This window comes from Mya arenaria, chromosome 6 (genome assembly GCF_026914265.1).
Source record: "Mya arenaria isolate MELC-2E11 chromosome 6, ASM2691426v1".
In the NCBI taxonomy this organism is placed as follows: domain Eukaryota; kingdom Metazoa; phylum Mollusca; class Bivalvia; order Myida; family Myidae; genus Mya; species Mya arenaria.
The window spans coordinates 76,902,187-76,928,157 of NC_069127.1; the positions used below are offsets into that span (position 1 = coordinate 76,902,187).

Sequence of the window (25,971 nt, forward strand, 5' to 3'; positions counted from 1 at the left end):
CAATCTTTGTAGAGGTCCACTAGACGATGGATCATGCCAAATATCTGAGCTCTAGTCCAAGTAAGTTCAAAGGAGAAGATTCTTGAAGTTTTCACTACAAACATATAGAGAAAACCCATGACCCCCCGGGGCGGGGCCAATTTTGACCCCAAGGCCATAATTTGAACAATCTTTGTAAAGGTCCACTAGACGATGAATCATGCCAAATATCTAAGCTCTAGTCCAAGTAAGTTCAGAGGAGAAGATTTTTGAAGTTTTAACTATAAACATATAGAGCATACCCATGACCCCCCGGGGCGGGGCCAATTTTGACCCCAGGGCCATAATTTGAACAAACTTTGTAGAGGTCCACTAGACGATGAATCATGCCAAATATCTAAGCTCTAAGCCACGTAAGTTCAGAGGAGAAGATTTTTGAAGTTTTCATTATAAACATATAGAGAAAACCCATGACCCCCCAAGGGGGCGGGGCCAATTTTGACCCCAAGGGCCATAATTTGAACAATCTTTGTAGAAGTCCACTAGACGATGAATCATGCCAAATATCTAAGCTCTAGTCCAAGTAAGTTCAGAGGAGAAGATTTCTGAAGTTTTAACTATAAACATATCAAGTATACCCATGACCCCCCGGGGCAGGGCCAATTTTGACCCCAAGGCCATAATTTGAACAATCTTTGTAGAGGTCCACTTGACGATGAATCATGCCAAATTTCTAAGCTCTAGTCCAAGTAAGTTCAAAGGAGAAGATTTTTGAGGTTTTCACTATAAACATATAGAGAATACCCTAACCCCCCCGGGGCGGGCCAATTTTGACCCCAAGGCCATAATTTGAACAATCTTTGTAGAGGCCCACTAGATGATGAATCATGCCAAATATCTAAGCTCTAGTCCAAGTAAGTTAAGAGGAGAAGATTTTTGAAGTTTTCACTACAAACATATAGAGAAAACCCATGACCCCCCTGGGCGGGGCCAATTTTGACCCCAAGGCCATAATTTGAACAATCTTTGTAGAGGTCCACTTGATGATGAATCATGCCAAATATCTAAGCTCTAGTCCAAGTAAGTTCAAAGGAGAAGATTTTTGAAGTTTTAAATATAAACATATAGAGAATACCCTAACCCCCGGGGCGGGGCCAATTTTGACCCCAAGGCCATAATTTGAACAATCTTTGTAGAGGTCCACTAGACGATGAATCATGCCAAATATCTAAGCTCTAGTCCAAGTAAGTTAAGAGGAGAAGATTTTTGAAGTTTTAACTATAAACATATCAAGTATACCCATGACCCCCGGGGCGGGGCCAATTTTGACCCCAAGGCCATAATTTGAACAATCTGTGTAGAGGTCCACTAGACGATGAATCATGCCAAATATCTAAGCTCTAGTCCATGTAAGTTAAAAGGAGAAGATTCTTGAAGTTTTCACTACAAACATATAGAGAAAACCCATGACCCCCCGGGGCGGGGCCAATTTTGACCCCAAGGCCATAATTTGAACAATCTTTGTAAAGGTCCACTAGACGATGAATCATGCCAAATATCTAAGCTCTAGTCCAAGTAAGTTCAGAGGAGAAGATTTTTGAAGTTTTAACTATAAACATATAGAGCATACCCATGACCCCCCGGGGCGGGGCCAATTTTGACCCCAGGGCCATAATTTGAACAAACTTTGTAGAGGTCCACTAGACGATGAATCATGCCAAATATCTAAGCTCTAAGCCACGTAAGTTCAGAGGAGAAGATTTTTGAAGTTTTCACTATAAACATATAGAGAAAACCCATGACCCCAAAAGGGGGCGGGGCCAATTTTGACCCCAAGGGCCATAATTTGAACAATCTTTGTAGAGGTCCACTAGACGATGAATCATGCCAAATATCTAAGCTCTAGTCCAAGTAAGTTCAGAGGAGAAGATTTCTGAAGTTTTAACTATAAACATATCAAGTATACCCATGACCCCCCGGGGCAGGGCCAATTTTGACCCCAAGGCCATAATTTGAACAATCTTTGTAGAGGTCCACTAGACGATGAATCATGCCAAATATCTAAGCTCTAAGCAACGTAAGTTCAGAGGAGATTTTTGATTTTTTTTAATATAAACATATAGAGAATACCCTAACCCCCCAGGGGCGGGGCCAATTTTGACCCCAAGGCCATAATTTGAACAATCTTTGTAGAGGCCCACTAGACGATGAATCATGCCAAATATCTAAGCTCTAGTCCAAGTAAGTTAAGAGGAGAAGATTTTTGAAGTTTTAACTATAAACATATCAAGTATACCCATGACCTCCGGGGCGGGGCCAATTTTGACCCCAAGGCCATAATTTGAACAATCTTTGTAGAGGTCCACTAGACGATGAATCATGCCAAATATCTAAGCTCTAGTCCAAGTAAGTTCAGAGGAGAAGATTTTTTAAGTTTTTTTAAGAGAAAACCCATGACCCCCCTGGGCGGGGCCAATTTTGACCCCAAGGCCATAATTTGAACAATCTTTGTAAAGGTCCACTAGACAATGAATCATGCCAAATATCTAAGCTCTAGTCCAAGTAAGTTCAGAGGAGAAGATTTTTGAAGTTTTAACTATAAACATATAGAGCATACCCATGACCCCCCGGGGCGGGGCCAATTTTGATCCCAGGGCCATAATTTGAACAAACTTTGTAGAGGTCCACTAGACGATGAATCATGACAAATATCTAAGCTCTAGGCCAAGTAAGTTCAGAGGAGAAGATTTTTTAAGTTTTTTTAGAGAAAACCCATGACCCCCCGGGGCGGGGCCAATTTTGACCCAAGGGCCATAATTTGAACAATCTTGGAAGAGGACCATTTGGTGATCCTACCTACCATATATCAACGGCCTAAGCCTTGTGGTTTGGGAGAAGAAGATCCTACCTACCATATATCAACGGCCTAAGCCTTGTGGTTTGGGAGAAGAAGATTTTTAAAGTTTTTCCTTTCCATTGCCATGGCAACCAGAGTTCTGCATGGATTTCAATTCTTTGAACAATTTTCAAAGGGGACCACCCAAGGAACATTCCTGTGAAGTTTGGATGAAATTGGCTAAGCGGTTTATGAGGAGATGTCGTTTAAAGTAAAAGTTTACGGACGGACGGACGGACGATGGACGGACGCCGGACAAATTGTGATCACAAAAGCTCACCTTGTCACCATGTGACAGGTGAGCTAAAAAGGTTCCTTCAACGTGCATTATGCACCAGATTATGCACCAGCCAATTGTTACCACGGCCCCCAAGTTCGGGGGTATAAAGGGGATAACGAGAGAAATGAGCCGTATATTTACCTTCCAGGTGGCCCCGCAGTGCTGAGTGAATGTGGTAGTTTTGTTTTTGCACCTAAAATAGTGGGAAATGGGCCTTACCTCGGGGTGCAGGGCGTGGAATTGACCAGTAGACTGTAGTTTGTCTCTACGCATGGCGGGGTTTTACCAAGGATTGGCTGGACTGGAAGTCAAAGTCCGCGCTATTCTCCAGACCTGGGGGGGGGGGGGGGCTGGTTACAATTGACTGGTGCATTATTGTGGCTACTTGTGAAATCGATATCTTGTTTTGACTTTATTATACGATCTATAATACAACAGGCAGTATGGAGTACGAAACGAGTGTGCACAACTTCAAAACATACATTCTTTAATTGTTTCTGAAAAAAAAGAAAAAAACACGTAAAATCCATCTTATTTTTTAATTTTTTCTCGACACTCATTTTTCGACATCTTTTTCTTAATTTTATTCCCTCCTCCTTGTGCTTATTTTTGAAAAATTTCTCGTAAAACGAAAGATAAAAAACTCTGGCCTAAGGCTTATACACTATCCACACAGAAGATAAGATTGTAGCTTAGAATAATCTACATGAAACTCAATGGAAAAGTCTGATTATTAAAGTTATCATTACGTCAAAATGAAATTTCTTCTAAAGAATAAAGTGTATAATAATTATTTGAATCTATGAACCTAAAAAAAGAACAATAGTTACCTTTAACCCTTTACTTCATAGATACGCAATTTTACTTATCTATCCATAGCTTCATAGATACGGATCTTAACGTTTTATCCATAGCTTCATAGATACGTAATCCTACGTATTCGTAATGTAGGGGCATTTATTTTCATACCTGATGCTTGTTTATGCGCTATAAATTCATATTCATGAAGTATAAACATCGATAAATACAATGCACTAAAAAAAACACTATGTTACTATTTAAAGAATTTCGGAAAATCGCAAAATAAGGTCACTGGTATCAAAGATGCGTAAAACGTTGACTGCGCAGGTTTGTGGGCATTCCTGTCTCGTTTTCCTCGTGGAAATTTACACAATACTGCAAGTTATAATTAACTACCAATAATACAACTATATTTTATTGATCACGCGCCTGACGTCACAGGTCATGGTTCGAAAACGTGTCAAAATGTCGGCCATGTTGGATAAACAAAAAATCATCTGGCTTGTATAAACAAAGGCCATAAATCATTATATGGGACATATGTGTCACTTCTGTTTCGCTAATCCGGTCATAAAAATGCGCATCTGCTTCTACAAATTGAAAGTAAGTACAAATGTGTTATAAAATAATGACTATCCCTATTGTTAAACTTTGACATGACCCAATTTAACATCGATCAGCTGTTGAAACACGTGTTTTCGAATACACAAGAATGCAATGTAGAGCTAATTTCTGCCCTTGTTAACTTCAGTTTAAAACAACATTCCTGAATAATGTCATTTATATTTCAGTGTTTGTCTGATGAATCGGAACATTCTGGCTTCAATTAAAATGAGTTTGAGACATTGAGTACGACGTCGAGAATTCAGACCTCGCCGTCACGCACACAAGGATACGAGCAATGAGGATTTTTAAAATCAAACCCAAATGACAATACATGGACATGCAATAAACGATATAAATTTAGTAAACAATAGCATGCAGGCCTCATTTAGTAGTTGAATAATAACTTTATTTGTTCATTGTAGTGTTAAATAACCGAAAGTTATATGTACTGTGACTGTTGATCAACTTTTTTTTTCTTCTGTATCATATATATAAATATACCGTGCTTCTTTGTTGTGAACTATTTTTTAATTCTGTCCATCTTTGTTTCAATTCAGGTTGCATTAAATGAATTATAAAAATATGTTGTTTATATAATATTTCGTGTTATGTTTGATAAATAAAAGTGTAATAAAAATTAATTTTCATCAAATTTGACATATTTTTCTGTTTGTTTATGAATATCATGCGGAAATAATTTAGATAACAAAATAAAATTTATATGACTGGATTGGAAATTTAATTCTCTATAAACTTTACATTGATGACTTATTGATTAAACCAAAAGAAATACTAAGAAAATAGGTTTGTAATACATTAGGGTTAAAATTCCAATAATATCAATAATCTCCTATGAAGTAGGGGTACTGATATGAACTGATAAGCCATGAACTGGCAGCCTGAAATGGCTTAGGTTTACATGAAGTAAAGGGTTAAGAGACTATGTTGAAGACTTAATAAAATTTAAAATATATTCCCTTGTTACTAAAAATAGAAAGTAGTGGAATCTCCAACAAAAAGAGAGACCATACAGCAAGACTTGCTGCCATTGCTTCAAGAGTAAACTTTACATAACTATCAGATTTTAACATTTTGGCAATTTTGTTGTTGTTGTTGATCAATCATGACCTTTGGTGTATTTTTGTAGAGGGTCACCCAAGTAAGCTTTCCGTAAAGTTTAATTGAATTTGGACTGGTAGTTTTAGAGGAGATGTTTTTTTAAAAGCAAAATAGGAAGTTGGCCATTTTGTTGTTGTTGCCGTTGTTATTGTTGTTGTTGTTGATCAATCGTGACCCCTTGTTATATTTTTGTAGATGGTCACCCAAGGAAGCTTTCTGTGAAGTTTCATTGAATTTGGCCAGGTAGTTTCAGAGGAGAAGTTTTTTAAGCAATTGTTGACTGATGGACTGACTGACGGACTGACTGACAGATAGACTGGCGGACTAACGCCGGAAAAAGACCGATCACAATAGCTCACCTTGAGCACTTCATGCTCTGGTGAGCTAACAAGAGCTGTCACAGAGACAGCGCGCTCGACTTTTCCGCCCCTTTTCAGTGTAAGTATTGTTTGTAAGGTTTTGGCGAAACATGCATGGATCACTGTAAAATTAAATTAGAATGATGCCTGCGACCAATTGAGTAAAATTCAAAAACATTCAGCCTTAAATGAAATACAGACTCGAATTTAATGCAAACTAGAGTTTTCTTACTTGGTCATTTAAGTAGATTGGACGGTTGAGTACCATTGTATAGTCTCAATTCAATACATCAATTAGTTGCTGAGATATTAACCTATGTGTGCCCAAGTTAGCACACAGACAACCTTTTCGCATTCAAGGTCACTGTGACCTTGAAATTTGACTAAAATCAATAGGGGTCATCTACTGGTCAGGCCAAACCTTTATGTCAAGTTTGATGACCATAGGTCCAGGAATTGTCAAGTTATCACTCGGACAAGCTTTGGTCTTCCAACGGACAGACGGACCAACCGACTGACATGTAGACTGACATGTGAAAAGCAATATACCCCCTCTTCTTCCAAGGGGGCATTATAAATATCTGAATGAATATATAGTATGTCCAACTGACTTCTTCATGGGTTTTCACCTTATTGATCTTTAGTGTAAAACTAAATGAACTATGCCAGAACCAGTGTATCATTTCCATAGCAATAACCTCAAATACCAATTTATAAAATACTTGCATGCACCGTATAAAATACTCATAGAAATGATGAAAATGGTATCTTCATTTTTTTCTGTCCACTGTACTTCCTATTTATATTGGTGGCAGATTCATATGTGATCTATATTTTATGACCAAATTATACAGGCAGCAGAAATGAAAGATCAGATACTGACATATAATTTTACCACATCATTAAATAATTCCTCATCAATTTTCACCATCATGCCAATGTGTTTTGAGATTTTTCCATACTTTAATATGATGAATATGGCACCGCGCACCCCAGTTAGTTAAGTCGTGCAGCGTCGGGAACGGGCCAGTATATACACTCCGGTATAGTAGGGGTGGTCACCGAGCCCGAGCCACACTGTCTAAGGGGCACGTGCAGTTGGCCATTCATTTGGGGAATTAGCTGGCACATCTGCGAGTTACCGTTTAAGTTCAGATCACGTTTAATGGTTCATTTTGATTAACAACTCAAGTCCAATTAAGATGTTTAAAAGTTGGTTCTTTATTAATTCCACATTTAAGTTGAATAGTTAACAAAGATAAATCCAAAGACTTATTTAACAAGAAACATTCAATAGTCCGTGTGATATATTAAGTTATGAAAGTAAGTGAATTAATTATATAGTCATAAAAAAAAGTAGTTCAAAGATATTTCCTTAGCAAAAGAAGAAGTACGAAGTTCCTAGTCTATATGTATCTCTAATGTATATATTTTCTCTTCCCTAAATGAAAAATGTACATACTTATATACTAACTTAAAGAGTAGAAGTTACCAATCAGAATTAAGTGATAAAAAGATAATGATCGAAGATTTTAGAAGTGTCACTCAAAAATAATTATTGTCATAAATAAAATTTACAATTAGATTAAGTCTGAGATAATTGCATACATGCCATATCCCCCGGCGGGGAGAAAAATCCCCTGGAATTTCGATCCATCCCCCGGTCTCCCGGCGGGAGAAAAAAAAACCCCGGAATTTAAAAAAAAAATATATTTTTTTTTTTAGAATTTTTACATCAGACAATAATGACAAAGTAAGTGAAACCACAGTATGTGAGTGAAACTGAATGTAAAGAAACAACTCCACAAGGGTGAAATGCCAAAAGGAAACTTTTACAACAAGTGATCAATTAATTTGTAGTAATTATCAAAGGCAAAGAAATATTACTATTTTGGAAGGAAGAAATTAATAATATTTATTCCATTCTCTTATTGTCTGAAAGTCATCAAGCCGATAGAATTAAGCACAATTTTTTAAAAGACTTTGGAGGAAGGTAAATTTAATTTAATTGTCTCGAAAACATATTTTTCCAATGACATATTTTGTTCTGCAAGTGCATTACAGTATAACATGACAGTTTATCATAAGAATATGATAAATCACGACATAAAATAATTCTGTATAATGAAAAAGTTAAGAGTTTTTCAAAGCAAACTATATGTGAATACATTTTTTCGTACTTGCGTCTAAAAATACTTTAAAATTTCGCCAACTTAGACCTGCTGAATACAACCAAAATCCCCCTGAATTTTCAGCCTTTTGAACAAATCCCCCTGAATGGTCTCCAGAAAATATGGCATGTATGTAATTGAGAAGTGTCAAAGTCTCAAAGAGTAAGGTTTATGATTATGATCTGAGATAATTAACTGATAATAATTAAGAAGAGGAAGCAGTAAAATCTTATCAGAAATGTCAAAACACTCAATTGCAATTAGAATGACTGACAAAAGTCTCTTTAAGGAAATAATGAAAGTAAATATCATAGAAAAATAAGATGTAACCAAAAAAAAGAACAATAAATTTTCTAACAGAATTTGAAAGAGAAAGTCACACGGTGACAAATTTACAATGTACAATGAATGTTAAAATTTCTGTTTGAAACGAAGGCTCTAAAAATCTATCACCACCATTTCTTTCCTTATTCAAGTTAGTGTCCTATGGTAATAGACATGCTGTTACCTTTATTATGCCCCACATTTTTGTTACATAAATTAAATATAAATTTATGTAAAAATGATAATTGTAAATTACACATATTTATTTTATTTGGATAATATGTATATTTTGTTAAATAACTCAGAATTACTTATTTAGATATAGTTTAAGAATAACTATTATGACTAAAACTCCTTTTCGAACTTTGCATGTCTATACATCATGTAAACATATTAATGCCTGCAGCCTGTATAATATTTTTGGCAGTTAATAAATATCTTTTTAGATTCTTAACTTGTTTTTAAGTTTAATAATTTGGCCACCTTAGGCTAAGTGGTTTCCTTTAATTACCTTAATTGATGTCAACCTATTATATATTTTTCTTCAAAACAGTAGCACAATCCCTCAGACTACTCAGCTTCAATTTTAGAATTTTTGTACTGACAAGTTAATGATTTAATGGTGCTTATCAAATCTGAGATCTGTATCATATTGTTGAAAACTTAGTATTTAAGATGAAGCCTGTGTCCTGAAAATCATAAAGGACTTGATTTTTAAACAAGCTCATCTTCATTATTCAGGTATGTTGTCATTATTTTTATATATTACTTTTTTGTGTTTAACTCAATTTATTTTATCAAAGTACTTTTAAATATAATAGTTTTAATATTTTGTGAATTTATTGTTAAAACATTTAGAAGTTATATTCATATAATAAGAAGTTTGAATTATGTGGAAATTATGTTATTCAATTATTTGTCTTAAAATATGAACTCACTTAGAAATGTACATATCTTATTTCTGTTTGCAAGTATTTATAAAGTTTATTTTATTAAAGTTATTAAACAAACAATTATTAAATTAAACTAATTGTAATATATTAAATTAAACTAATTGTAATATATTAAATTAAACTAATTGTAATATGAAATGTTGTCAACCAGTTAACCTTTCACATGCATTTTTAAAAGCGAGTTGTATGCTAATTTCCCCAAATTAGTTTAAGTATTTGTAACATCTTTTGTACTTTGTGTTTATTGATATATATATATATATATATATATATATATATATATATATATATATATATATATATATATATATATATATATATATATATATATATGTGTGTTTGCTTTCAAAAATAAAGGACTTGATTTTCAAACAAACTAATCATCTTCATTATTCAGTCAGTAAAGCTCCCATTTTCGGGAACAATCTCCTCAACGACCCGACAACTCCCGCAACCTCCTATTTGGCGCTCTCGACTGGCATAAAACCATTGTCAGAAAATATCTTAAGCCATAATAGGACAGTATCAGTTTATATCTTGGCATAATGTCACTTAACAAACATTTCCAGAAAAGGTTTTTCTTCCCAGGGAGGTCCAACAAAAAATTTTTTTTGTGGAATTTTAAGTAAGGGACATGTTCAATGCAGATTATTTCATATTGTAAGGTACAGGTCTAAATAAAGGGATGCACTTGCATGTCCAAACAATGAAATAAAATTATTTCTCTATATTTAGCAAGGTGAACATCTTCATCTGGTATATGAAATATACCGGGAGCTGCTTCGTGTTGATTTTGGTATAGTAAGTGACAAATATTAGCAAAGATATATATTTATATGGGACTTATTCGAGAACAGGTAGGTAATTTGGCATTACAATTACATCTAACATCCAAGTTTTTGGTAGAGCCATTTCCGGGCAAAGTTATAAATAAACATACTTATGTTTAGGAAACAAATTGCTTTTTGTTATAATTTTATTACACTTATATTAACACACAGTCATGACACTGAATCTGATTCTGCTGCGAACAAAAACTGCATAAAACTTCCACAGCAAACATTAGTGTCTAAACATAAACAAATTGGCCATATAGTACCCATGTTAGTGCAAAAGCTGTCGTAAAGAAATACAAAAACTTGATAAAATCCAGCTTAAATAGGTCCAAGAATGGTATATTTTGACTAAAAACACAGTTTCAAGTCACGCAATTAATATTTTCACTTTGTTACAAACAATCATTCAGCTTATACATGCAATAACGTTTTTGTTATGGCCTCTAGAAATAAAGATTGAACAACCAAGTGGATATTACACGTCTGGCTTCAAGGTTAAGGTGTATTTATATTGCAAAAAAAGTGATATAAACTTACTTACCAGGTCAAAATATACACAAAAATATTGAAATAATCTGCCATTTTGTTCCACATTGAATATGCACCTCACTTAAAATTCCACAAAAATAATTTACGTTGGACCATCTGTTTTTCTCAAAACCACGAGTGCGAAACAGTGGCTCCAGCTCTTTTAGGAGCTGTGTATAAAAAAAGAGCCAATGACACTTCCGAGCTAGAGCAAAAGAACGGATATCATCATAAAACGTAAGTATGACTCGTTATTTTATCTTATATCACAAAATTAATTATGAGGCCTTGTTTGTGAAATCGGGGAATGCAGTGTTTTATAACTCCATAAACAATATGGTTACCAAATAATTGCAATACGTGTGATGATAAAACATATTTATATGGCACTGCATTCCCCGATTTCTCAAATAAGCTCTCATAATTGTGATATAAGATAAAATAACGAGTCATACTTATGTTTTACCAACTATCTAGCCTAAAATAACTATGAATTACTGCACTTAAACAAAGTCAGAAAATCTCGAAATGCCTAAATAGCACTATGCTTTGTTTCTTATGCTAGATAGTTGGAAGGAGTGACCCCTTTGATGAATCTGAAGAAGAAAGTATATATTTTAGGTTAAATGTCACAAAATTTTGTACAGGTCAAATGACACCAAACCACAAGCTCATTCCCACCAAATCACTGTGAAATAAACAACATAAACTTAAACATGCAATACAAATTCGTGGCATCCCTGTCAGATTCATATAATGTGTCATTAGAAACCTCTATGTAAACTAGAAATGTGTCCATAGGACACGGATGCCCCCACTTCGGTTTTTTGTCACAGAAAATAAGCCATAATGATTTTTGAAGTATTTTTGGCAAAATGACTAAAGCGATTTCCATGACTATCGAACTTGATCAAGATATTATGGTCACAAACATGTGTTTAAAGTTTGGTGAGGATTGGACAAACAGTTTTCAAGAATTAGATCGGAAACAATCTTCGGGACGTATTTTTCAAGTCTTTTTTTGCAAATAAAGGGCCGTAACTCCTAAATGACAACAGCGATTTCCATGGCTATCGAACTTGATCAAGATATTATGGTCACAATCATGTATGTAAAGTTTGGTGAGGATTGGACACATACTTTTCAAGAATTAGATTGGAAACATATATTTTTGAAGTATTTTTGGCAAAAAAGGGCCGTAACTCCTAAATGACTAAAGCAATTTCCATGACTATCGAACTTGATCAAGATATTATGGTCACAAACATGTGTTTAAAGTTTGGTGAGGATTGGACAAACGGTTTTCAAGAATTAGATCGGAAACAATCTTCGGGACGTACGTACGTACGGACGTACGTACGGACAAGGGCAACCCTATATGCCGCCACTTTGTGGGGGCATTAATATATGCACAGAATTATGCATAAGGCTGCTTACTTAATGTAGTCAAATGTATGAAGTTGTGCAAATGCACCAAAAGCATGAAAAGGATGCCATAACCCTAAACATTTGAGAGGTAAGTAAAATGACATTATTCTATTTTTCTTATGTCCAGATGCGGGTCGCATCAATATTACCAAAACTGTAGCGGAGATCAGCTTATACATGCTCTTGCCAAGACAGAAGCAAAGAAGAGCTTATAGTTCATCTTGTCAAGACTGTTACAGAGGACAGCTTAAACATACTTTTACCAAGACAGTAGCAGAGAAGAGCTTAAAATTAATCTTGCAAAGACTGTAACAGAGGACAGCTTATGCATACTCTTGCCAAGACAATAGCAAAGAAGAGCTTATAGTTCATCTTGTCAAGATTATTACAGAGAACAGCCTATACAACCTCTAAAAAACACTTAAACAGAGCAAAGTTTATAGTTCATATAGTCAAGATTGTTACATAGTTTTTTTCATACACTCAAGGAAAGAGCCAATGTGGTTTTTTTTTGCCAAAACAGTATCTGTAAAATAACTATATGATGGCAATATCACACTTGAAGCTACTTATGGCACGTTTAATGTACTCACCACACTTTAGACATAGCTTGTGGTATGTTTTGCCAAATGCAAGAACTTGCTCTGCAAAGTTAACAGGCTTTGTGCATCGTGGACACCGTTCCGACATGGTTCTGATTTTCACACCCTGCAAACAGTATACATCATGAAACAGGGTATTCCAACAATAAAACATAATTTAATGGAATGTTAAAACAAACATAACTTCAGAATTACAGGTAGTATTGTTTGGTTGACATATATTTTCTGACAAAAGAGTCAGATGTCAAATACATAAATTTCCTTAACTAGTGATTTTGGATGTGACAAATGTTTTGTTTTGTTTGGAGCAAAATGACAATTCAATTTAACAACTTGTTTTGGAGTACCTTTGCCATAAACAAGACAGCCATGATGGCCCTAAGACGCTCACCTCAGTGAAAGTTTTATTAACCTTTGTTTCTTATGACAATGAAAACGTTTATTGGTTTATGGCAATGCAACTTAAGGTTAAAGTATGATTGAGTACTTTCAAATGTTGAAGTGGTTGTGTTGGTCTTACCAATTGATCCGGTTTGAACAAAAGTGGTTTATGGTGACCATAGGAACATACAAGATTATTTTGAAATAAAGTTAGAGGTGCCCTGGTGGAAATGTTTTTGGACAAATAAACATTGCTTAACAAAATTGGAAGAGGTGTACATATACATCATTTTTATATAACTTAAAATCATCCAAGGAAAGTGAATAACATGAACGATTTGGGGGACAGTCTTCTAATGTCATTTCACTAATTTTTGCAAAAAAATGCAATGAAAGTGAAAAAAAGGTATATGAAATGTTGAGAAATGTAACAGTATTAATAAGGGCATGTGTTGATTTACAGCAACAAAACAGTTATTGTTAATCAGGCTCTAAAAATTTAAGTGTTAGTGTATTTGTTTTCTGTACACATGGTCCAAATTTCATTCCTGTATCTTCAAAAATAAACAAGAGGGCAATGATGGCCCTAGATCGCTCACCTGTAAAACGGTCTAAACTGTTGGGCAGGGATAAATTTGACACAAGGGTCAGGATTTGAAGAAAACTTTATAGAAGTCTACTATAAGAAGACATGTTAACCCCTTCCAAGACTTGGCAGTGTATTATCAGTAGTTTTTGACATCTGTCAGTGGACTTTTAAATCATTTAGAGGGATAAATGAATAAAGCAATACATGTATCATAGTGAACATAATCATTTTTTATATTTTTTTTAAGAAAAAGAAAATGTAAACAACCGCTAATAGGATTATATCAACATGACCAACAGATGAGGAATCAGATGCTTAATCCCTACATCACAGTGCCATCCTTGACGTTCAAGAAATTTATTCTGAATAGTGAGAACTGAGATCTGTGACCTAGTTTTTGACCCCAAATGACCCATATTTGAACTTGACCTAAAAATTATCAAATCAACTTTTCTGACAAATTTCGAGGATATTTTGGCTGAAAATGTAGCCTCTAAATAGTTTACAAGGCTTTTCAATACTAGAGCCCTGTAACCTAGTTTTTAACCCCAAATGACCCACCACACCTGACCTAGAAATCAGCAAAACAACATTTCTAACATATTTGGGCTGAAAATGTTACCTCTAGAGAGTTAACAAGGTTTTTCCATATTTGGGCTGTGACCTTGTTTTAGACCCCAGATGACTCATATTCGAACTTGACCTAGAAATTATCGAAACAACCTTTCTGACAAATTTCCAGGATATTTGGGCTGAAAATGTTACCTCTAGAGAGTTAACAGCGTTTCTCCATATTTGGGCTGTGACCTTATTTTAGACCCCAGATGGCTCATATTCGAACTAGACCTAGAAATTATCGAAACAACCTTTCTGACAAATTTCCAGGATATTTGGACTGAAAATGCTACCTCTAGAGAGTTAACAAGGTTTTTCCATATTTGGGCTCTGTGTCCTAGTTTTTGACCCCAGATGACCCATATTCAAACTTGAGATAGAATTCATCGAAACAACTTTTCTGACAAATTTCCAGGATATTTGGGCTGAAAATGTTACCTCTAGCGTGTTAACAAGGTTTTTCCATATTTGGGCTCTGTGACCTAGTTTTAGACCCCAGATGGCCCATATTTAAACTTGAGCTAGAAATCATCGAAACAACCTTTCTGACAAATTTCCAGGATATTTGGGCAGAAATTGTTATCTCTTAAGTGTTAACAAAAAAATTCTATTTTTGGGTCATGTGACCTAGTTTTTCAGTTTTATTTAAGACCAAGAGTTCATCAAGGACAACATTCTGATTAAGTTTCATGTATATTTGACCATGTATAATGCCTCTAGTATGTTCCAAAGATTTTTCTAAGATTTGACGTAGTTTTTGACCAAGGGGAACATTCTGACCAAGATTGAACATATTCTGATCAATGCCTACCAAGATATGGTACCAGATGGGCGGACGGACGGACAACGCCAAAATGATATCCCTTTCCCAAAATCTTCGATTCGGAGGGGGAAAATAAATACTGTACTGAAATCAATGACAATGAGAAATAATTTGAAGGTAATGGATTAATATGTTTTCGGTGTGAAATAAGCACCTCTGTCTCCCTTCTGTCTAAATTTTAAGCATTAAAATTAACAAAGGGCGATTACTCTTAAACTAAGAAAGCAAGAGTTACCGTTATTGTACACTGCACTTGCCCTCAATGAGATCTATCTACATATGAACTTTTAAGTTGATAACTCTTACATTCTACAAGATATGCTCAGGACAAAACTTTAAGCATGAAAATTAACAAAGGGCAATAACTCGTAAAATATGGAAGCAAGAGTAACAGTTCTGGTACACTGCACTTGCCCTTACTGAGATCTATACACATATGAAATTTCAAGTTGATACCATTAATAGTTTACCAGATATGCCCTGGACAGATGAAAACGGGACGCTGATGCCAACAAAGGGCAATAACTCTAAAAATATGGAAGCAAAAGTTATGGTTCTTGTGCACTGCACTTGCCCTCAATGAGATCTCATAATCTAGCTATGAAGTTTCAAGTTGATACCTCTTATATTCTTCAAGATATGACCCGGACAAAACTTTAAGCATGAAAATTAACAAAGGGCAATTACTCTAAAACCAGTGGTCATAATTAACACAAGCCCGCAAGCCCTGCACTGGTAAAATGTCTTCCGGGCTTGCTGAAATTCTGAATTTTATAAGCATAAAAATTAACAAAGGGCAATAACTCTAAAAATATGGAAGCAATAGTAACAGTTCTTGTACACCCTTATGAAAATCGCGAGCTAGAAGACGAGCTTGTCAAGGGATCGTACGATCAACTTCCCAATCTAGTTCGCGAGCAAGCGCGCCCGAGCTTTAAGCTATTATGGGCCGTAATTGAAACAAATACCAGCTCGTACGTGTTCGTTTAAGCTCGTACACGCTCAAAATTAAGATAGTACAAGCTTAAAAACAAGATCGTACAAGCTCGTCACGAGCAGCTTTACAGGCTTGTATGAGCAATATTACGAGCTTGATAAGCTCGTTACAATTCACTTTGCGAGCTTGTGCAAGCCTATCTGAAGTTTAAATAAGAGGACCCTTATTCACCTATAAACCTTATTCTAGCCCCTGGCGTGTGCTCTTAAAGAAAAACATAAACTATTCATGAATGACAATTTGGACAAATCATGTTCATGAACTCCCACTTAGTTAATGAACTTGACAGTTAATGAACATGATTTTTTCAAAATGTCATTCATGAACTAAGTTCATGAATAGTTAATGTTATTCGCAACAGGGTAATAATTTCATCATTACTACACGTCCATTTATAACAGTTTTAATTTTTTATGACACTTGACACAATTAGAAAGGAGTCATTGAATTGCTCATTGCAGTCCTTGACATTTACATCTAGTCTCTGTAGACAGGTCCATTTTCCTTAAATACACTTGATAAGGAAACGAATCTGCGGAAAACTTTTTTGCAGTCATTCTTCTCGTGCTTGTTTCTGTTGAAGTGTTCTCTCCTTAACTCTGGAAGCTTTTGTCTGAGACTTTGACATCCATCTTCCAACCTGAAAAATATTTCTTTTTTTATTTGTACTGCCAATATTTTCCAATAACTAACGGCCAGTTGGTTATCAAATCAGTGCGAATTAAGATTTCAATGTCGCAGGTATATAAATTAATGATAGATTATTGTATTTGTTCAAACTAAAGTGCTCAAATTTATTGAGTCTTATTTTTAAAAAATATTTTTATAAGTGTTTGTCCGTTACAAATAAAATCCACTCCACACATTCACCATATTGTTTTCAAAATCAGAATGAAAATCTTACCATGGGAATTGAAAAATAGTCTATATACTCACTGATGGATTTGGCAATTTACAGCTTTGAATGTTTTTCTCCTTCACTGGTTGATTCTTTTATGGACTGATGATTTTTTTGTTAGCTCCTTTAGGCCGGCTAAAATAGACGAAACAACATTTCAGACACTAAACCATAATTTGCTTGCATAGTGGTTTTTTAAAAGGTCAAGGGTCAGCAGTGATGCAAAAGCCCATTGAAGGACCAAACTTTAAAATGTTAAAAAAAATCAATTTCTACTTAGTTTTGAGGTTCAATATTTCACTAGCATGATTCATACCCATTTATCCATTGCAACATGGAAATCTTACCATGTGCTTTAAAAATAGTCTACTCACTGATGGATTTGGCATTTGCAGCTTTGAATGTTTTTCTCCTTCCCTGGTTGATTCTTTTGTGGACTGATGATTTCTTTGTTAGCTCACTTAGGCCGGCTAAAATAGACGAAACAACATTTCAGACACTTAACTATAACTTACTACACCAAAACATGTTGCCAATAATAGATGTTTCACTCCCCTAAAAGATCGTTCCTCAAAACTATATAAGGACTTTTTAAACGTTTTAGTTTTTGACCTTCCCACCCACTTTTGCATCGCTGCTGGACATTTATGGCAATTGATTCTTTTTTTAGACAAAAATAGCCTACTTACATTAAGTAACAAATATAATAGCTGTTAAAATATATAACAATGAAGTATTAGCTGTACGCTAGTCACAAACATTCATTTAACTGTGTTTCTACAAAAACGTATTTCGTACGTTTGTCGCGAAAATGTATTACAACAAAACATATTTGTTCATTACTTTAAAATGTTGCTATGTTATTTTAAACAATAATGTTAGCGTAAAAGATCCTTATAAATGTAATTGAATTATACCCCAAACTTTGCTTGAACTTACCTTTAATAAACGAAACAACACTTCAGTTTATTTGGCGCATTATTTCGACAAACATTTTCGACTTTCCAATAGACCATAATCCTTTGCGGTCCAGGGTGACTTCCGGTTTATTTCCGGGTTATAACGAAGTACAATAACAGCGGACTAATTATCATTCCAGGTTTGTTATAATTTATTTATTTATATTAGATTTGTCATTTTAATGAATTTATATTACATTATTGTGATATTATTTGAATGACATTTGTTATTTGAGCTATAAATCGCTTGACTGTTTACCTGGACACTTAGTTCTGGTCACAGGCATCTGAATCATTGTTTGTCACTAAAATGTTGTTTAAAACCATTTTGGGTACATACAATGAGATAAACAACACATCTGAGGATATTTAGTGTCTTTCATATACAAAAAAGAAACAAGGTATGTAACTCAAACTTACCCGATTTCACGGTAGAGTCCAGTTTTATGCAAATTTCTCAACCAACATAAAAACAATCCATTTTTAAATAAGTGACATGGAAAGAAGAGTCAATTACCTTTAAAATGGTGTGCGATATGTTGGTATAACTATATTGTCTTTAGACAAACAAGCATAATTCAATGTCCAATTCTCGTGTTTTTCTTTAGTCGGAAAGAGTACAGCAAATTCAGATCGTCAATTTTCCCCGTGTAAACAGTACTCAAAACAGACCTATTGAAGTTATTTTATGCTTCAGTGTACAGATAAATTAATTCCATTCCTTTATATCACAATAAGACTAACACCACAGTTTAAGAAACAACCGTATCAGTCTTCCACTTTAAAATTTTGTTTGAGGCGGACATTTTCCTGACAGCGCTCAGCTGTTTCTGATCAACCTCCAAAGAAGAGTATTTGACCCATCCAAGCTTGTGTGGCTCACATTCAAGCCGGTACAAAGATGTTAAATGTACATGTCAATGACATCATCTGGGCGCTTGTGGGTAAAATGGCCAGCTGCCTACGAAATTTAAAGAGGATTTAGTTTAAAGACTGATACAGTTGTTTCTAACATTGTGATGTTAGGGTTTTCGTGATATTATGGAATGGAATTAATTTATCTGTACACTGAAGCATAAAATAACTTCAATAGGTCTGTTTTGAGTACTGTTTACACGGGGAAAATTGACGATCTGAATTTGCTGTACTCTTTCCGACTAAAGAAAAACACGAGAATTGGACATTGAATTATGCTTGTTTGTCTAAAGACAATATAGTTATACCAACATATCGCACACCATTTTAAAGGTAATTGACTCTTCTTTCCATGTCACTTATTTAAAAATGGATTGTTTTTATGTTGGTTGAGAAATTTGCATAAAACTGGACTCTACCGTGAAATCGGGTAAGTTTGAGTTACATACCTTGTTTCTTTTTTTTATATGAAAGACACTAAATATCCTCAGATGTGTTGTTTATCTCATTGTATGTACCCAAAATGGTTTTAAACAACATTTTAGTGACAAACAATGATTCAGATGCCTGTGGTTCTGGTGGGTGGGGTAGATGGTTCAGAAAAGACTGCGGTACTTTTCTTATTGGAGTATTATTACCAACAAATAATTCTCATCTATTCTAAAAATATTTGTTTGAAAATCAATACAAATAATACATTAGTCTGTTTTACTTGAAAATCAATACAAATAATACATTAGTCTGTTTTACTATCTGACCATCAAAATCTATTATAAGGAATCTGTATGTACATGACCAGGTATAACTAATAAGTCTTATGAATGAACATATATAAATCCTCATCAATATAAGGTATGATATTTATAATGCTTTGTGTATTTTATTACTATGTAATAAACATTTTACTTAGAAAGAGCAATTATGTCATGCTGTCACCTGTGTAGTCTTCTGAATAATTTGTTACTAGTTAGTTATGTTTAAATATTATGATGGCCACAGGACTAGTCACATACACCCAGGCCTGCACTTAAATTGTCCAGATTGTCTTAAACCCCATCCATAAATAAGTCTGAGAGTTATTTACTTTTTTTTATAAAAAATATACTTTTATGTTCCATTCCTTTCTTTACAGATATTATTCAAATATGCTGATGTTATCTTCTGAGATCATTTGCTTTCAATGAAGAACATCACTACAATTGGTTGGACTGCTAGATTGGTAGCAACGTGATGGACAGCTAGTGCCTGTTGAAACACTAATGTTGGTTGGGCATCTATTGCTTACTGGGCCGCTATATTGGATGGACCATACGTGTTGATTGAACAATTATAAATGGTTGGACCGGAAGTGTTGGTTGGACCACCAGTGTTGTTTGGACTGCTTGTTGGACAGAATGTGTGATGGACAACTAGTGTTATTTGAATCACTGTTGGATAGACAGTTATTGTTGTTTGGACAGCTATAATCAGTTGATTTACAAGTTTTGGTTGAACAATATTTAATGGAAGCACAAGTGTTGGTTGGACTGCATTTAATGGATGGATATCGATCTACTTGTGCCTGATTTGACCAAAATGAAGTGATGAAGTGATGATTGAACTGCTACTGTAGGTTGTCAGGTCATATTGGTTGGATTCCCATTGCTAGTACTTGTTGGATCTTTTTGTTGGTTAAATTAACTGTTGTTTTTTGAGTGTTATTATTAATGATATTCATACATGTATAATATGTTTAATACGTGCTTAGTATTCAACACTTATGATGATGATTATTATTATAAGAGATATTATTATTCAGTAATCATAAATAATTATAAATATATATAATTAAATAAAAAAAATTATGTCCTTGTACTTAAGTTATGTTTTACATTTACAATGTGCATCAATGTGACATTTGGTGATTTTTCTGATATTTTATGGACTTAGTCTTTTTTCAGAGTTTGTTAAAATTTCTAAGTTCTCATAGCTTGCTCCATATAATATAATTTGTGGTCCAAGCTCGTGCAAGCTCGTAAAGATAGCAAGCTCGCACGAGCTTGCTCTTGTCAAAACCTTGCGCGATCTCATACAAGCTTGTACGAGCAAGCAACAGGGGAAATTAAGATTGTGCAAGGTCGTAACGAGCTTGTCGCGAGCTCGTACGATCTTATTGAAAGAGCGTATTTTCATAAGGGCACTGCACTTGCCCTCAATGAGATCTATCTACATATGAAATTTCAAGTTGATACCACTAATAATTTACAAGATATGCCCCGAACAAGTGAAAACGGGACGCGGACGTCACCGTCGCCGCCGTCCCCGCCAACAAAAGTAACGCCTGTATGTCGCCTAGTCAGGCCCCACAATAAAGTAGGTGGAAAGGTCAATATCATCTAAGAACAACATTACTAGTTGTTTCTAAACCGACACATGGTCCAAATTTCATTGCTGTAGCTTCAAAATTAGGTTATAAGGGTATGGGGCAGTTTTGACCCAAGATACACGATTTGAACAAATTTGACAGAGAACTTCTAAAGCTAATAAAATATATTGAAAAAAATCAAAGATTTCCCTATATCAGTGTATATGAAACTTGTGACCCCTTAGGCGTGGCCCGTTCTACCCATTAGGGGGATAAATTAAACAAACTGGGTAGAGAGCCATCATTTGATGCTACATAACAAATATCAAGGGTCAGGGCCTAGCGCTTTCAGATAAAAAGATTTTCAAAGATTTCCCTATATAAGTAAATAAGAAACTTGTGACTCCTGGGGCAGGGGCAGTTTTAACTCCAATGGTAGAATTTGAATAAACTTGGAAAAGGACCACAATATGATGCTACATACCAAATATCAAGGGTGAGGCTCCTAGCAGACAAGATAATTTTCAATGATTATCCTATACAAGTCTATAGGAAACTTGTATCCCCCAGGCTGTGGCCAACTTTGACCCTAGGGGCATAATTTAAAAACGCTTGGTTGAAAGCCATCATGTGATGCTACATACCAAATATCAAGGGTCTTGGGCTTGTGGTTTGAGACAAGAATATTTTCAAAGTTTTTCGTGTGAAGATTTTCCCTCTTTACCTTTAAGTGACACTCTTATTCAAAATCAATACATACACATGTAAAACAAACATAAATTTTGAGTGATACACCCTTAACTTCTCACTAAATAATGCATTTATGGAAAATATTAATTACTATTAACAATATTATAACTTTTTATTTAATAGCTGAAAAAGCAAAAATATTAAATGATTGGTGCATGCTAAAAGATTTACTGCGATTTACTATGGTCTCATATGGTAGCAATACCGTGTTTTATGCACATTTCTTTTAAATTAAACTTGCTATCCTTCAAAAGAACCATTGCTTTCGACACTTGTTCATCCTTTTTGGTATATTAAAAAAAATTGTATTAAATTTGTTAGGGGTCATCTACTTGTCATGACCAACTAGCATTCCTAGTATTAAGTTCCTGGGTGCAAGTATTCTTTAGTTATTGAGCCGAAATTGTTTCTTCACCTCAAGGTCACGGTGACATTGACTTTTGACCTAACAATCTCAAAATCAATAGGAGTCATCTACTAGTCATGACCAACTAGCATACCAAGTATGAAGTTCCTATGTACAAGCGTTCTTTAGGTATTAAGCAGAAACCGTTTCTTCACCTCAAGGTCATGGTGACCTTGACCTTTGACCTAGTGATCTCAAAATCAATAGGAGTCATCTACTAGTCATGACCAACTAGCATACCAAGTATGAAGTTCCTGGGTACAAGCGTTCTTTTGTTATTGAGCTGAAACCATTTTTAAGCTTAAGGTTACCGCCAACATATCGTTTTTTTACCTGAAGGTAACCTTGACCTTTGACCTTTTGATCTCAAAATCAATAGGAGTCATCTATTAGTCATGACCAACTAGCATACCAAGTATGAAGTTCCTGGGTGCAAGCGTTCTTTAGTTAGTGAGTGGAAACAGTTTCTTCACCTCAAGGTCACGGTGACCTTGACCTTTGACCATTTTTAAGCTTAGGGTCACTGCCAACATATCATTTTTTACCTGAAGGAAACCGCCACCTTGACCCTTGACATTTTGATCTCAAAATCAATAGGGGTCATCTACTATTCATGAACAACTAGCATACCAAGTATGAAGTTTCTTGGCCCAAAGGATCTTAATTTATTGAGCGGAAACCGTTTCTTCACCTCAAGGTCACGGTGACCTTGACCTTTGACATACTGATCTCAAAATCAATAGGGTTCATCTACTAGTCATGACCAACTAGCATACCAAGTATGTAGTTCCTGGATGCAAGAGCAGACTATTGTTTTTGACTGAAAACAAAAGGGACTTAGACATTTTTCCACTTTTGAACCCAATCTACTGACTCGGAGACCAAAATCTTCCTCTTGCCATTGCCAGAGGATCATATGTCTGACATTGTACTGCTACTAACTTGTCATTACATGCTGTTAAAAACATGTATAATATGGTGTTTTAAAGACACTGTATTTGCATGTTAAATTTAATATTAAAACTGGTTAAGTCATGAAAAAAATGTAATAAATGGAAGGGACTCCTAATTTCAGGAAGGGACACCTGATTTCAAATGTTGGTGTCTCTTCGGGGTCCCTTGGAAAAATAATTAGTGTCGGCCCCTGTTTAAATATAAAAATATCTATTTGATTATCCTACGAAAGTGTGAACAATTAATTGTGTAAACGTCAATATACCACCCTCCACAGATCCACCCCTGTAGAACACACGCACAATATTGTCCACAACCTCCCCCGCTATAAATCATATTGACCTTAAAGCTGCGCTCTCACAGATATACTGTTTTTACAACTTTTTTTATTTTTTGTCTTGGAAAGAGCAAATTTTTGCGTAAATATCTGCAAACCAATGATCAAATATTGCTGACAAAAGATCAGATTGTAGATTTTTATATCTCTATTTGAAAATTAATGTTTTATGGCTAAAACCGTTATTAACGGTTTAAGAAAAATGCAAAAAACATCAATTTTGAACTTAAATATAAGAATCTGTGATCTATTTTTTGTCAGCAGTCTTATATAACTGGTTTCCATGCATTTTTCTGTTGCAACTTCTTTACAACATTATGAAATTAAGTACTTGAATGCCATGTGTTTTAAATGTAAATTCCTAAAAAAAAGATATTTGCTAAAAAAAATCATAGTCATATCAAAACAGAGTGCTTTATTAACTTTACAAAATTAATGAAAAATAAATTAACGGCAAAACAGCATATCGATGGTCAGTGATCAATAGTTATGTATGCTTAATGTAACAAGCGTTTTGATTGGTCGATGATGATATCAGGAAAATGATCTATTTATAGTTTTGCACTCGATTTTGCAGCGATAGAATCAGAGGTTAGATTTATCATATCAAACCTCTGATGAATGAGAATGCTGTAATTGTGATCACTTTTTTACAAGGGCAAGGGAGAGTACAACATAAAACCAACTGCGCATCCAAAAAACAAGTTGTCTCCCTTTAATCCTAGACGTGGCTATGGACTTTGCTAAAAATAGCATTTGTTCATACTTTCACCAGCCATAATCTAGTCATCAATGGGCAGATCTGGTAAGGAACCGAGCTCAGATGGATATCTAACTACTGTACAAGTTGTATCGAGACACAATTAAAACTGAAGACTGTATCGTGTTCACCTGCAATTGTATACAGAAGCATTGATGCATGGACGCACATACGACGTACACATTGTCTTTCAGTGATTTTTTTTGCTGCAATTTACTTCTTCTTTCTTCCTTCCTTCTACTTTCCCCCGTCCGAAAAAATGTCCATTTTTCGCAAAATTTTATTATTTTCCCCCCAATTTTATTAATGTAGATTACATAAAAGCTGCACTCTCACAGAACCATTTTTATATCTTTTTTTATTTTTTGTCTTGGAAAGACCAAATTTTTGCATAAATATCTGCAAACCAATGATAAAAGATTGCTGACAAAAAATCAGATCGCAGATATTCATATTAAACCGTTACTAACCGTAAAAGAACAAGAGCTGTCACAGTATGTGACGAATGCCCCCGAATGAGACATTGACCAATGAACAAGGTCAGTACATGAAAAGTTAAAGATCAAACACTGACCTTTGATGTATGCATGTGGATCTTGCATATGACACACACTCTTCATATGCCAAACACATGTGCCAAGTTTTTGTTGTAAATATGTCATATACATGACACAGTTACAGCCTGGTTATGACATCTATGTCCTTATATGCAGGTAGGAACACGGGTCTTGCATGCGACATGTTGTCTAGGTATGTCAAACACATGTGGCAAGATATTTTAAAATATGTCCATACAATGGAAAGTTAGAGCCCAGACATGACAACCTATACTCTATGTCCTTATATGCAGCATTCCATTGTGAATAAACATCTAAGTGTGACCTTGATTTTACAGGGAGGGACACAGGTCTTGCACGCGACACGTTGTCTTGGTATGTCGAACACATGTGGCCAGTCATTTTAAAATCTGTCCATACAAGAGAAGGTTACAGCCCGTACACGACAAACCATACTCTATGTCCTTATATGCAGCATAAATCTGTCATATACATGACAAAATTACAGCCAAGTTATGACATATATGTGCATATATGCAGCATTTCATAATAATATAAAGCAAGGAATGCTTATTAACAAGTGGAATAAAAAAAAAAAAAACTAATTACCTGTCATTGATGTTTTGTAACACCACATGAGACCCATGCATGGTAACTGTAATATGTCAGTGTTGTTGATGGTCTTCTGTCAACTAACCCATAGATATAGATATGGTCAAGACAAGAACCTAATACATGGGTTGGTGTGTGAGAATACTGGCGAAATCCTTTTTCTATGACCGTCTGGCAATTTTGAGGCATTGG

The 25,971-nt window shown here is 34.9% G+C and overlaps 1 protein-coding gene across 1 annotated transcript in view; it reads right to left on the reverse strand.

Moving 5' to 3' along the window:
- LOC128238422 (uncharacterized) overlaps positions 1 to 25,971 on the reverse strand; it is a 106,886-nt gene that overhangs the window by 61,393 nt on the left and 19,522 nt on the right. Inside the window, exon 2 of the mRNA XM_052954337.1 lies at positions 12,874 to 12,988. Coding sequence (XP_052810297.1) covers positions 12,874 to 12,970 — 97 coding nt within the window. The 5' untranslated portion in view covers positions 12,971 to 12,988. The remainder of the gene's footprint in view (positions 1 to 12,873; positions 12,989 to 25,971) is intronic.